This window comes from Ipomoea nil, unplaced genomic scaffold (genome assembly GCF_001879475.1).
Source record: "Ipomoea nil cultivar Tokyo-kokei standard unplaced genomic scaffold, Asagao_1.1 scaffold0207, whole genome shotgun sequence".
NCBI lineage: Eukaryota > Viridiplantae > Streptophyta > Magnoliopsida > Solanales > Convolvulaceae > Ipomoea > Ipomoea nil.
Genome location: NW_017616635.1, coordinates 189799 through 204487, shown reverse-complemented (window position 1 = coordinate 204487; position 14689 = coordinate 189799). Strand labels below are relative to the sequence as shown.

At 37.9% G+C, this 14689-nt stretch overlaps 1 protein-coding gene and 1 pseudogene across 1 annotated transcript; one reads left to right on the top strand and one right to left on the bottom strand.

Annotated features, from left to right (window-relative positions):
- Nucleotides 1-8695: 8695 nt before the first annotated feature.
- Nucleotides 8696-10336, bottom strand: LOC109191597 (probable ATP-dependent helicase PF08_0048). The gene has a single exon (XM_019342208.1). The coding sequence runs from the start codon at nt 10334-10336 to the stop codon at nt 8696-8698; it is 1641 nt and encodes a 546-aa protein (XP_019197753.1).
- Nucleotides 10337-13158: 2822 nt separating this feature from the next.
- LOC109191585 lies at nt 13159-13835 on the top strand (annotated as a pseudogene).
- The last annotated feature ends 854 nt before the right edge of the window (nt 13836-14689 follow it).

The window sequence follows — 14689 nt, the reverse complement described above, 5'->3', positions numbered from 1 at the left end:
TTCCTGCAGTAATAATAATAGTAATGTTGGTGGAGTAAGTGTGCAAGTTGGTGTCATAGTCCATGAAGCAGGCAGACAAGTTGGTCGCACCGTCCGTGGAGCAGTCGTGCAAGGTTGTGGCACAATCCATGAACTAGTCGTGCATGCTGGCAAATTATGCTGTGCATTCGGGTGCACCATGCATGGTGCACATGGATGCAAAAACGGTGTCGTTTTACATAGAAAAAAATTCATTTTTGATAGCCGTTAGTTACGTAAACATATGTTCAACCTGAGAATGCATATTTCGTGACAAAAATTAGACGAATAAAGAGTGTCATGTAAATGTTTGGGGTGATGGTTGAACATGGCTGATTGGAAGATGGAGAACGCTATGCAGAAGGCATCTTGTTGAAGAAGAATATGGGCAACCGTGCAAGTTGGTGGCACAGTCCGTTGAGCTGTGGTGCAAGTCGGTGGCACAGTCCGTGAAGCATCCGTGCAAGTTGGTTGCACGGCCGTGCATGCCAGTAGCCATGAAGCTCTGTGAGGCAGCTTCGATTTTACTGATTTGTTGGCTCCCATGTCGATCACCACTACCTTCTTGATTTCTTGTTACAATGTTCATTGCCATCATTAATCAATCCCATACTAAAGGAAGTTATCAAGAATTACAATCTTGAATTACCTCCAACTACATGTGACTCTGCATGACATGAGAGGTAGAGAGTGAACAACACATGTAAATGTTTGGGGTAATGGTCATGATGGAGAAGCCTATGCAGAAGAAACCTTGTTGGAGAAGAAAACAGGTGCATTTGTGAGTTCCTACCTCATCAGACTGGGAATAGTAATAATTAAAATAATGTTGGTGGAGTAGGTGTGCAAGTTGGTGGCATAGTTCATGAAGTAGCCATGCAAGTTGGTCGCTCCGTCCGTGGAGCAGTCGTGTAAGGTTGTGGCACAGTCCATGAAGCAGTCGTGCATCCGTGTGAACCATGGATAGGGATGGCAATGGGTCGGGTGTGGGTCGGGGTGGGCTACATCCATCACCCGACCCACTTGATATTTTCTCCACCCACCCCCACCTCCAACCCGCATCGGGTGGACTTTTTCAAAATCCACCCCCACCCCCACCGGGTGCGGGTGCCCACTACGGGTACCCACCACTTATAATCTTATTATTTTTTTTAAAATAATATTTAAATTACTTACACATAATAAAATAATAAAATTTATTAGTTATACTAAAACATAAAATAATAGAAATATTTACATATAATAACTAAATTGTTTAATTTTTAAAAATAAACTTAGTAATTTAGATATAAAAATAGTAAAAATTTACATAAAGTTATAAAAACTCTTATAAATAACTACATGGTGGGTCGGGTGGGGTTCTAGGCGGGTTTTGTACATAGAACCCGAATCCAACCCGACCCACCACGGATTTACTTTTTTAAGACCCACACCCCATCCATTACCCACTACCACCCAAAAAAACCCGACCCACGCGGGATGGATTCGGGTGGATATCCGCGGGGCGGATTGAAATTGCCATCCCTAACCATGGATGGTGCACATGGATGCAAAAATGACGTCCTTTTACTTAGAAAAAAAAATCATTTTTGATTGCGGTTAGTTACGTAAACATATGTTCAACCTGAAAATGCTTATTTTGTGACAAAAATTAGATGAATAAGGAGTAGCTTGTAAATGTTTGGGGTGATGGTCGAACATAGCTGACTGGAGGATGGAGAAGCCTATGCAGAAGACATCTTGTTGAAGAAGAATATGGGCAGCCGTGCAAGTTGGTGGGACAGTCCGTTGAGCAGTGGTGCAAGTCGGTGGCATATTCCGTGAAGCAACCGTGCAAGTTGGTTGCACGGCCGTGCATGCCAGTAGCCATGAAGCTCTGCGAGGCAACTTCGATTTTACCGATTTGTTAGCTCCCATGACGATCACCACCTCCTACTTGATTTCTTGTTACAGTGTTCATCGCCATCATTAATCAATACCATACTAAAGGAAGTCATCAAGAATTACAATCTTGAATTACCTCCAACAGCATTTGACTCTGCATGACATGAGAGGTAGAGAGTGAACAACACATGTAAATGTTTGGGTTAAAGGTCGAACATGGCTGAAGGGGAGATGGAGAAGCCTATGCAGAAGAAACCTTGTTGGAGAAGAGGATATGTGCATTTGTGAGTTCCTGCCTCATCAGACGGGGAATAGAAATAATAATAATAATGTTGGTGGAGTAGCTTTGCAAGTTAGTGGCATAGTCCATGAGGCAGCTGTGCAAGTTGGTCACACCGTCCGTGGAGCAGTTGTGCAAGGTTGTGGCACCGTCGATGGAGCAGTCGTGCATGCTGGCAAATTATGCTGCGTATCCGGGTGCACCATGTATGGTGCACATGGATGCAAAAACAACGTCGTTTTACATAGATAAAATAAAATCATTTTTGATTGCCGTTAGTTACGTAAACATATGTTCAACCTGAAAATGTTTATTTTGTCACAAAAATTAGACGAATAAGGAGTAGCATGTAAATGTTTGGGGTAATGGTCGAACATAGCTGACTGGAGGATGGAGAAGCCTATGCAGAAGACATCTTGTTGAAGAAGAATATGGGCAGCCGTGCAAGTTGGTGGCACAGTCTGTTGAGCAGTGGTGCAAGTCGGTGGCACAGTCCGTGAAGCAACCGTGCAAGTTGGTTGCACGGTCGCGCATGCCAGTAGCCATGAATCTCTGCGAAGCAACTTCGATTTTACCGATTTGTTAGTTCCCATGACGATCACCACCACCTTCTTGATTTCTTGTTACAGTGTTCATCGCCATCATTAATCAATCCCATACTAAAGGAAGTCATCAAGAATTACAATCTTGTATTGAATTAACTCCAACTGCATGTGACTCTGCATGACATGAGAGGTAGAGAGTGAACAACACGTGTAAATGTTTGGGGTAATGGTCGAACATGGCTGAAGGGAAGATGGAGAAGCCTATGCAGAAGAAACCTTGGTTGAGAAGAAGATAGGTGCATTTGTGAGTTCCTGCCTCATCAGACGGGGAATAGTAATAATAATAATGTTGGTGGAGTAGCTGTGCAAGTTAGTGGCACCGTCCGTGGAGCAGTCGTGCAAGGTTGTGGCACAGTCCGTTGAGCAGTGGTGCAAGTCGATGGCATAGTCCGTGAAGCAACTGTGCAAGTTGGTTGCGCGGCCGTGCAACCCAGTAGCCATGAAGCTCTGCGAGGCAGCTTTGATTTTACCGATCCCATGGCTCCCATCACGATCGCCAACACCTTCTTGTTTACCGTGCTCATCGCCATAGTAAACAATACTACGCACATTGGATTCATAAATCACACTGTATTGAAGAGATTAACTTTTTTTTAAATATTCTTTAAAATCATTAAATAATTTTAGGATTATATATAAATCTAGATGTAAGACGAGGCAATGTCCTTAATGGGGGTGGTATGGTTGCGTGAGTCAGACGCACCAACCTACCTCTGCCCCTAGTGGTATCCGTTTTTAATCTAGATCAATATGTCAAATTTTCATTTTCTTCTTCTTGTTCTTCTTCTGATCTTGTGTTTCTTCCCTTCTTCTCCTCCTCACCACCACCACTAACTTCTGCCACCTCCACCCTCTTTTTAATTCTTATTGTTCTTGTTCTTGTTCTTTTTCTACTCCTTCTTACAATTACCGTCGCCATCCACCACGGTCACCACTTTGCCAAAGACGGGGGCACCACCTTCCTTCTTCAATGTGAGTTTTATTTATTTTTTTTTAAAAAAATTTAAGTATCATTTTAGTTTTATGAATTTATTTGGAATTATTTTTAAATTTTTTTTGAATTGTTATAAATATTTTTAAATTGTTTTGAATTATTTGTTCATAATTGGTGGTAATTTTTGTATTTTTATGCAATAATTATGTATTAGAAATTATGATCAACTTTAATTTTTGGAATTATATTAAATTATATTTCAAATTAGGATAAAACTTGTGCGAGACCGACTCACAAATCCTTGTTCGTGATACGGGTCGGGTAATGATGAAAATGTAATACTAATAAGAAATACTAAATTGGAAAGTGGAATGTTTTTGGAGAAAAAATGTAACACTTTTACCTTTTGATTTCAAAGTATTTTATTTTTCCTCAAAATTATTATATTTTCCCTAATAAGTAAAAAATATTTGTCAACATTATATATAAGGGAAATTGCAATACTTATAAGGATATATGAGACGGTCTCACACAAGTGTGACCATTGAAATTATATTTTTAAAAATTTAAATAATAGATACGATGTCAGTTTATCTTAAAAACCGACATTGTGTTTATTTTTAAATTTTTTTAATAAAGAGATACGGCATTGATTTTTTATAAAAATAACCGTCATATCTTTTTAAAAAAAAAAGAATAATTAATAAAGAGATACGACGTAAATTTTGTTAAAAAACTTACACCATTTCTTATTTATTTGTTTAAAAAAGAGAAATGTGAAAAAACCTATATATGTCGTTTCACAATTTTTTTTAAAAAATTAAATAAAGAAAAGATCAATTTTGTTTTTTAAAAAATCGATGTCATTTCTTTATTTCTTAAATGGCATACGACATCAGTTTTCTAAAATCGACGTCTTGTCATTTATTTACTACGTAGTCTAGAACTACTATAAAAAAAAGTTACGTTAAAAGGATTTTTTGTAGTAGTGTCCACTGTTGAAAATGACACAAAAGAGAACTTTTAACTTCTATTAGATTTGTTTGCACCATGACTTACTCACATAAATTAGTTTGTATAGAGAAATTAAAGTTTTTCCTTTTCTTTTTCTAGATTATGTTTATGTGCGTTCTTTTGTGTTGATTTTATATTATGTAAATAAATCTAGAAATATTTAATCAAGATTGCAGCATTATTATTTGTGTATAGTTGTTGCACAAATCTATATAGAAATATTCTAAACGTGTGTATCTATAAAATAATAATAACAACAACAACAACAATATCATCATCATCATCATCATCATCACCACCACCACCACCACCACCACCACCACCACCACCACCACCACCACCACCACCACCACCACCACCACCACCATCATTATTATTATTATTATACTACATACGATAAACTTTTTATGGTAATTTTAATTAATGTGTATTATTATATTTTTTAAAGTACAACTAATACATTGATACATATATGATAAAGTTTATAGTTCCAGTCAAATGAGATCGTCTAATACTGAATTAAATTACAGTTGGCAATGGTGTTCATTACAATAGTTTGTAGTCTGTATGTTTTAATCATATACATTCTCTCATACACGATTATTTACTTTTTGTTCACATTTTAATTTATAATGTTTATTATTCTACATTTGTAAGCATGAGTTGTCAATTAGTGGGAAATTATTTTTGTAAAATCTAAACGATAAGAAAATTACTTGAATTTGATAAGATAAGTAGGATTCAGTCAGCAATTCGATATAAATGTTGTATTTGGGTACTGATTACTTGAATTTGATAACATGATTCAGATTACATGCAGAAGAAGATAGGCATAGTCCGTTGGCACAGTCCGTGCAAGTTGGTGGCACAGTCCGTGAAGCAGCCGTGCACGTTGGTGGCACAGTCCGTGCAAGTTGGTGGCACAGTCCGTGAAGCAATCGTGCAAGTTGGTGGCGCAACCTTGCATGCTGTTTAATCTGAGGGCGACGACTGGGGCCTTGCTGGAGTTGATGATTCGTCGTATAAAAAGATATGCTCCAAAATGCTAAGAAAAATCACTTTTTTCTCACACTAGCATTTCCCTTTTTTCACACTAGCATTTCTCTTAGATCGACCTAATTAAAAAAATAATAGTAACTCACTCATAGAAAAGTGTATCACATCACATCACATATAAGGTAAGACAATGAAAATGTTTAAAAACTAACTCACAATAATTGAAATTTACTTGAATTATTATTATTATTATTTTTGTATCTTTTTTCGTCTTGGGAAATTGTATGATGATCATCATCATTGCAATTGAAGCACTGGCGGAGGACCCTCTTTCCAAGTTCAAGTCCAACTATGGCCTGGGGTAGAGGAGGTTTCTACTTAGAGCTTACTGGAAACACCCAGCATGCATTGCCGCGCTACCAACTTGCACGGTTACTCCACGGACTGCGCCACCAAATTGCACGGCTGTAGTTTGGAAACTGGGCATTTAGCCCACTTGAATCTTGATTAAACATGTCTAGATTTATTTACATTAAATAAACACAAAAGCACAGGTAGAAACAAATCAAAAAAATGAGGAATTCTACTTACCAATTTACAAGAGGAAGTCTCTGCGCAAAAAATATTGTGAAAGTTGAAGCTTCTCTTTTGTGCCATTTCTTGCAATGGATCAGATCAAAACTTTTACGCTTCAACCTCAACCTATCGAGAAAAAAAACATTGTGAATGGAAGTACCAAAAGTTACAAAAAACACTAAATATATATCCAATTGCTGAATGTAATATGAATATTGTTGATCCCGGTAGGGTTGAAAAGAGAGTCTAGATGGAGGGGGGGAGGGGGTGAATAGACTCAATTCGTTTTTCACGAGAATAACTCCTTTCGCGGTTATTACGCAGCGGATATGTAATACAGATTTTAGGTTGCTTTGCACTGTTTGATCTTTTAGAATGCTTTCGGTTAGAGTCGTATGTTATGCAATGCACGAAAGTAAAGTGCTGATAGGTAAAGAGATAGAGACAAGAGATTTTTATAGTGGTTCGGCCAACTGTGCCCACTCCACTGTTCTTTCACAACTCGTGAAAGGTTTGCACTATCACTCCTAGTACAAAATACACAAAGATAGCTTCCTTGATCACTAAGCCGCACAACTACTTGAAGATTTTTCAACTCCTAGAGTTTACTCCGCCTCTATCAACGTCTTCTTCAGAGTTGAAGGTTGGATATGAATAATCTTCGAGTTTCTCCAACACGGTGAAGTCTTGACTGGCTGGTGACTTGATGAATAATCAGTGTATATAAAATTGCAAGACTTCTTCAAGGTTGTGTGAATGAGATCAGATGCGTCTTCTTCAAATATCACACCTTGAATCACTGGATTTCAAAAGCTTGAGAGAGTGAACTTGTATAAGATGCTTTTGAGAATAAGTATTCAATTGTTCTAAAAAACCAGCACCTTCTATCATGAAGAAGATGTGTATTTATAGGAGAGAAATAATCCATCCGTTGGAGGGAGATGGCATTTCAAACCTATGGTCCAGTGGTTAAAAACCAGAGAGCCTTGTGCATTTATTGCTTCATTAAATGCAGCTGTATTATTTAGACGTTGGAGACAAGCATTCTTGCTTATTTTGTCTTCTAGCTCTGAAAAGTAGTACTATGGCATTTAATGCACCTTGATAAGTGTGCTCTCATTCTTAGGAAAGTTTATTCCTAGAATGATCTTCAGATGAGACATTTGACAACATTCTTCTTGAGTTGGGAGAAGATGAGTTGTCTTGACAGTCATATCTTTAATTAAAATGTCTCTTGATTAGAAGGCTTCTTTCGGCTTCAGCTTTTTGATCTTTCGTTGTGTAGTAGAGATGAGGTTGTGCTTCATTGAACTGCTCTTCTTTCGTTGAGAGAAACCTAACTAAAAAGATCTTAACTCGGTTTCGTGTGTTTGACTAGTTTAACATGAATTACATGGTGAGTTAAGGTACTTTTCGTCTAGAACGAAGGTAACGAAATAAATGACAAAAAGTTAGGGGTCTACTTCTAAGTTACATTGGTATCATCAAAATCCTAATACATGTGTTCCTAACAATTTCCCCCTTTTTTGATGATGCTAAAACCTATACTCTGCTTATAAGGCCGATAATTATCCCATAAAGGATTTTTCATTTCAAAACAGCCAAACAGAAGAGTTTACACTTAGTTTCTAATGAATGTGAAACAATACAAGTAAACAGAGCTGATAACTTAGATAAAGACACAGTAGATTGAATCAAAGGTGACTTTTATAAAGATAAAAAACACTTACAAAATATTGTCAATGGTACTGTGGAAAAGAAACTTTTACATCTCTAAAAGTTTCGCCTTCTGTAGCTGAGCTTCTTCTCTTTCCTTGTCATCTCTTTCTTTCTGTTTCTTGAGCATCCTCTGCATGTCGATGTCTCGGTTGATATGCTCTCTGAATTTTTGGATTGAACTTTCTTTGACAATATCTTCATATTTTCCTTTGATATTACAACTCACATAATTGTTGTATGCTTCGAGGATGTTTTCTCCTTCAATGATGCCAAGATTCCACCAGGCGATAAGCTCAAATGAGTACATTCCTTCGGTGTAGCTCTTTCCAGATTCTTTGTGAATTTTGAAAGCAGCATTATATTTGACTCCAGGCTCAACATTTTTCTTGACTTTGGTAACATCCCTTATCTTCTCTTTTATTATTTCTCGTTCAGTCAGCTCCTTTTCTCTGGCAAGTCTCGCTTCTTCTTGCTTATTCCAAAGCTCACGATTCGCTTTCTTGATCTCTTCATTCCTTTGAGTCTGATGAACTTGCCTGAAGTAATTATCTCTCTTCTTCATCCACACAGGTATGTTGTACCCTTCAAAACAATTTCCACTCCCTTCTTCATATGGTTGGTACGTGTGGAAATTTCCCACGACATCCATGGTCACAGTGTCCTTACGCATCAGCCTTTGGCGAAGGTTCTTTTTCTCTCTGTCGTTTTTCCAGAAAATGAGAATTCAGAGGTGGATCTGAAGGATTGTCGAGGTTTCACCGAATGTTGTTGTCTGGATTTTGAAGAGTGTTGTTGTCGAGATCTAGATCTTGGAGGTGGTGATCTCGTGTTTCTTGGAGGAGGGTTTCTTCTCTCTTCATGTCTCGTGGAGGATTTTTCTTCATTGTTTCTTCTAGATTCACCACCACGTGGTGGTGATCTATTTCTGTCTTCGTCCTTGTCATCATCCTTTCTTGGCTTTTCCCCCTTTTTGGCATCATCACACGGGGAGTCAGAAAACCTGGTTAGACTTTTAACTGCATTAAGAACATCCTTGACATACTCGAGCATAGTGAGCTGATATTCTGCCATCTGAAACATGTTGTTATGCCCTAGGTCTATCTTTGTACATGCAAGATCAACTCGGTCTTTGAGGCCGAATTGTGTATGTTTGAGAGCATGTTGTTCCTTAGCAATTTTGTCAAGAATAGCACGTTGTTGATGGAGTTCGTGTGCTAGCTTGTCATGAGTGTTTGATTTGGAGGAACTAGGTTGACGATGAGACATGGTTTGCATCAGATGGTCCACTTTGGCAGAATGGTCTACTATGTTTCGGCTGTCTTTTTCTCGGTGATCCAGATATTGCTTATGAATAATCTCAGCATTAAAGAGTGCATTCAGCATTTGGTGCATGATGTGCTCGGGACTAAGATAATCGATGCCAGGCTCTTGGTCAGGATATGGATTCATAGGATTGCGAAGAACACCTCTAGGTTCAGATGGAAATTGCTGTGCTTGAGGTGATGCTTCCCGGTTTTCATCATGAGGTGATGCATCCTTGTTGTCATCACGAGCTATATCTGGGTGAGGTAGTGGCACGGCGAGAGATGAATCACAAGGGGGATTTTCTTTTCGTGGAGATGAGCTAGGGGATGGTGATCGTTCATGTATATGTTCGGTGTTGCCTATGACAGAAGATTCACTATCATAGCCCGAATCTCCATCATATTCATCATCGTTGTCTGAATCATTATCACCATGATCATTGTTATCATCTTTTCCTTCATCATCGTCGTCATCATCATCATTATTCTGCTCATTATCTGATTTCTCATCATCGTCTTCATCATCTTCGTCATTTTCAGCATCTTCTTCATTACCTTGGCCTTCATCGTTAGCATTTCCATCCGAGTCAGAGTTCGCCTCACTAATATCGTTTCCAGAGGACCTTTCGTCTTCATTTTCAATCTCCTTTCCTTCGTCATCTTTTAGCCCCCTGACATTACACGCCGGATCGTTCTGATGAGTCCGTTCTAACTCTGTCTTGACTTTAGACAGGAGAAGAGCATATCGAAACTCTTTCATTTCTTCGACGAAAGATGGATCCAACGGCGGCTTGTTTAACTCAATGCAAATGGGAGCTTTTTCTTTCCCAAGAGTGCGATGGGTCACCTTGTAAGAGTACACACGATTGATGGTTTCGAGACGTATTGCTTCATAGACGTCTTGTGTGCCGATCCACTCTAGAGCAAACTCTTCTTTATCCTCCATCTCTTCAAATGTTTCAAGGAAAGTCTGCAAGGGAGAAGTTTGCCACGTTTTCCGTTGCATGACCCGATTAAAATCGTTCTCAATGGATTCTCGAAGCAGTTGATCTCTTGATGGAGGAATTGGTACAGCTTCGGGTACTGGTGCAACTGCTCGAGATTTCTCAATTATGACTGGTTCTTGTAATGCTTCAGGCTCGGGTATATATATGTATATGTATATATATATATATATATATATATATATATATATATATATATATATATATATATATATATATATATATATATATATATATATATATATATATATAGGGAAGGGATCAGGTGCATTTGTTGCTTTCCGTGCGGTTGTGGGGTGGATTAATGTGCGTGAGGTTTATACTTAATGTGCTTGAGTGTTGTGCTTAATGTGCCTGAGATTTGTACTTAATGTGCGTGATGTTAATATGCGTGAGTTTTGTACTTAATGTGCCTGAGTATTGTGCTTAATATGCGTGAGATTTGTGCTTAATGTGGCGTGAGTAGTTCAGAATTACGAGCTCAGAAAGAAGCAGAACAAAAAACTCACGCACATTAACGCCCAAGCTTCTTGTTACTTCTTCCATCAATTTGTTCATGGATTCTGGATTATCAGCTACCTTCAGTACAGTTGAATGTTTATATATATGACGCACGCACAACAAAATTTGCACACTAGCTAAGTGTGGATTTCTATTGTATTATTCTCATAATTCTTAATCACCATAGCTCGCCTCTGCATCATCATCATCACGGAGGGGGCAATGATGGGGAAGAAGCTGATATCCATATTTTCTGCTGCATTTTACACATTCACGCAAATTAAGTACAAATATCAGGCACATTAGACACAATACTCACGCATATTGAGTACAAATCTCATGCACATTAATAACCGCACAACTGCACAGGAAACATTCAACCGCACGGGAACCTTTCACTATATATATATATATATATATATATATATATATATATATATATATATATATATATATATATTAATCTAATCTAGACCATTAAAAAATATTAGATGGATGCACATGATGTGTTCTCACGTTCTCACCTAAGCATATGTTCTCATATGATCCTAACTATATATATATATATATATATATATATATATATATATATATATATATATATATATATATATATATATATATATATATATATATATATATATATAATGCTCATATGTGGTCATGTTGTTAGGTGTGATCGTGTGACGGAATTTTAGAATACACCAACAGTCTTAACAACATGCACCAACAGTGTAAGGAAAACACACCATAATGAAATGCAAAAAAAAAATACCAAAAAATACACAACAGACTCAAAAAATACACCATGTAACTTACCAACCCTAATTGTGTATTTCCGAACACTGTATGGTGTTTCTACTCAGACATAATGGTGTGTTGTTGGTGAAGCGTACCTAATTTGTGTGCGTTTTTTGTGGTGCATTTTCTGACGTTGATGGTGTATATCTTACTAACTATTGGTGTATTCTGGAAATCGCCACATGACCACACGGGAAGGGGTCGCCACACCTGAGTGCGACCCTATATATATATATATATATATATATATATATATATATATATATATATATATATATATATATATATATATATATATATATATATATATAATTACATTCAGGTAAAAACACATCTTAAAGTACAAACATGTGGACTAATCTGGGCCATTGGATTTTACATTTGGATGGCTGTGATTCCAGCGTGTGGTGTAGTGTTATTTTAATGTGTTTTTATGTTAAGGGGGTTAGTTATGGTATTTTACTAGTGTTGAAACCTAATCAGATTGGTTTTCAATTTTCACGCGCACTGGTTTCTCTATTCTCTCGTTTGTTTTGTGTTCGTGCGTAGGAGGGTTTGGACATGCTCCGCGAATGGCGTCGGCTCTGCGAGTTTGTTCCTTCGTTCTTCAATTCCACGTAGCCATGATTGTCGGGGGACCGTGACACACTGAAGAGGCGGGGACCACCGAGTGTTAGCCAAGGTTAGCTCGCTTTGTTTAATCCGTATTTTTAAGGGGGGGGGGGGGGGGGTTGTTTTTTCTGCCATTTTTCTCGTTCAACGGTGGGGTTTTGTTATTTCTTGGTCGGTAGCTATTGTTTTTGGGGTCGGGGGTGTGGGTATTGCCCTTATTTGGCCGAATTTGGTAGTTAGGGGTTTTTTTTTGGGGGGACGTGGAGGGCTAGTCCGGTGCGTTCTGGTGGTGGTTTGGTGGCCTCTTCGGCTATGCACGACGGCAGTTTGGTGGCCTCTTCGGCTGTGCACGACGGGTGTTGGGGAGTGGGTTTTTTTTTTTTTTTTTTTTTTTTTTTTTTTTTTTTTTTTTTGGGTTTACTGGGACGGGGAGTGTTGGTCCGTTAGGTTCTGGTGGTGGTTTGGTGGCCTCTTCGACTGTGCACGACGATGGTTTGGTGCCGGGGGTGTTGGGAAGTGTTCTTCTCGGCGGTCCACGATGATGGGTCGGCTTTGGGTGCAATTGTCAACCATATGCATAGTCAATCTTTTAGGCAATTGTCCACCTGGATCTCCATCAAATGAGCCTTCATCTACTTCAGCCCCTTCATTTTCCTTATCTGCACAAGATAATATTAACAAAAATTAATTTATCATGAGAATGTTTATAAAGCTATGGGTGTATACTAAAAGTAAATGGCATAGTTAATATAACACTCTCACTATCACTCAGTGTTAAAAAAAAAAAGTTGGATTGGGGTTGTTTGACAATATTGAGAATGAGTACTTGGGTGTGAGCCAACACACGAATGACACATGCATATTTCTTCATCTTCTCAAGCTGTGCTTCAATATCCTTCTTCCCACTTTGACACTGGTTTTTGCAGGGAAAAATAATGGAAAAGGATACTACATTTATCAGAAGGAACAAAACCAAAACCTGATCCTTCTGTGCTTCCAATCATAGAGGAGTCTAGAAGGCTGATAAATATTATGCCTGGTGGGAAGGTATGACTTCCAAGGAAATGCAGTCTTTTCTGATTTATTGCTCCAAAATAGATATTCATTATTCAATGATTCATGCTCTATTTAGAAATTGTAGGAAATGCAGTCTTTTCTTTCTTTTTTTTTATTCCTCCAAAATAGATATTCAATTATTCATGCTCTATTTAGAAATTGTATAGTTTTTATACGTGGTTCACATTTAGTAATTGACTAATGTCTTAAATTTATGTCCAGCCAATATCTGTGACTGACCAAGAAATTGTCGAGATGGTTCTCTTTCCAATGGTGAATGAGGCTTGCTGTGTTCTTGATGAAGGGATGATCGTCCGAGCATCAGATCTTGATGTTGCATCTGTTCTTGGAATGAGCTTCCCCTCTTACAGGTTAGTCTTTGCATTGTTCTTTAAAATCTGCTCATGTATGTTATCGTCCATTGTCAAATTCAAGCAGTCTTATTTGAAAGATTTATGATATTTACTAATAGAACCAAAAACATTAAGAACACAACCGTGAAGTAGAAACATAGTATATCACACTAATGCTATTTACTACAGTAAACTAAACAAACAGACTTTTTTTTGTATGCTCTAGACAAACAATTTTTTTTTTTTTTGGTATCTTTGCAGTACATTATCAGTATCTTGAGACTATAGTCCAGTCTCAAGATACTGATAATGTTGCAAAGATAGGCCATCACAGTGCGGGATAAAAAAAAGGAGTTAAAAATATTAGAATTGAAATTGATGGAATCATGGCAGGTAATCAAAGATAAAATTGATTTCCATCTTGTTTGCACTAGGTACAATGCAATGCCATCAACAATTTATCTTTCTGAATCCAAGTGTATGCATGGGTTGGTCTGGGTGTATGCTCATGTTTTACTACATCCATTTATTGTTTTTTTTTTTTTTTAGATCAGAAGTCTAAGGTGGCACATTGTGCTACAAGTGGATGGGTCACAGTCTTGTGTGAGCGATGACGACTTCATTTCGTCACCTTTGGCCTTCTTAGCGAGGTTGGAACAAGAACGACTGTGGAATGCACCTGATGATGATGTGGCATCTGAAGAGGATTCTAGGGGTGAGTTGTCGTTTGAAGGCCAATCAAAAATTACATTTCTTTACATTTATCATACATTTTTTAATAGCACATCGTTTATTCGAAGGCATCGTAATATTTTTTTTTAAGTGTATGCACACTGTTTTTTTTTTAGATGTATGCACACATTATTTGATTACAGGTGCACACTAGGTATGATCACCCATGCACACAGGTTTGGCTTGCGTGAACATAGTGAACATAGTGTGCATATGCATGCATAGAAGTGGGTTGCTTGCACACGGGTTTCTATAACTATGCACACGGGCTTTTATAGCTATCCCCTTCTCACGGGTTTA

What these genes read in the sequence shown, in the direction of transcription:
- LOC109191597 (XM_019342208.1), bottom strand. Translation starts at nt 10,336, where the DNA reads ATGCAACGGAAAACGTGGCAAACTTCTCCCTTGCAGACTTTCCTTGAA.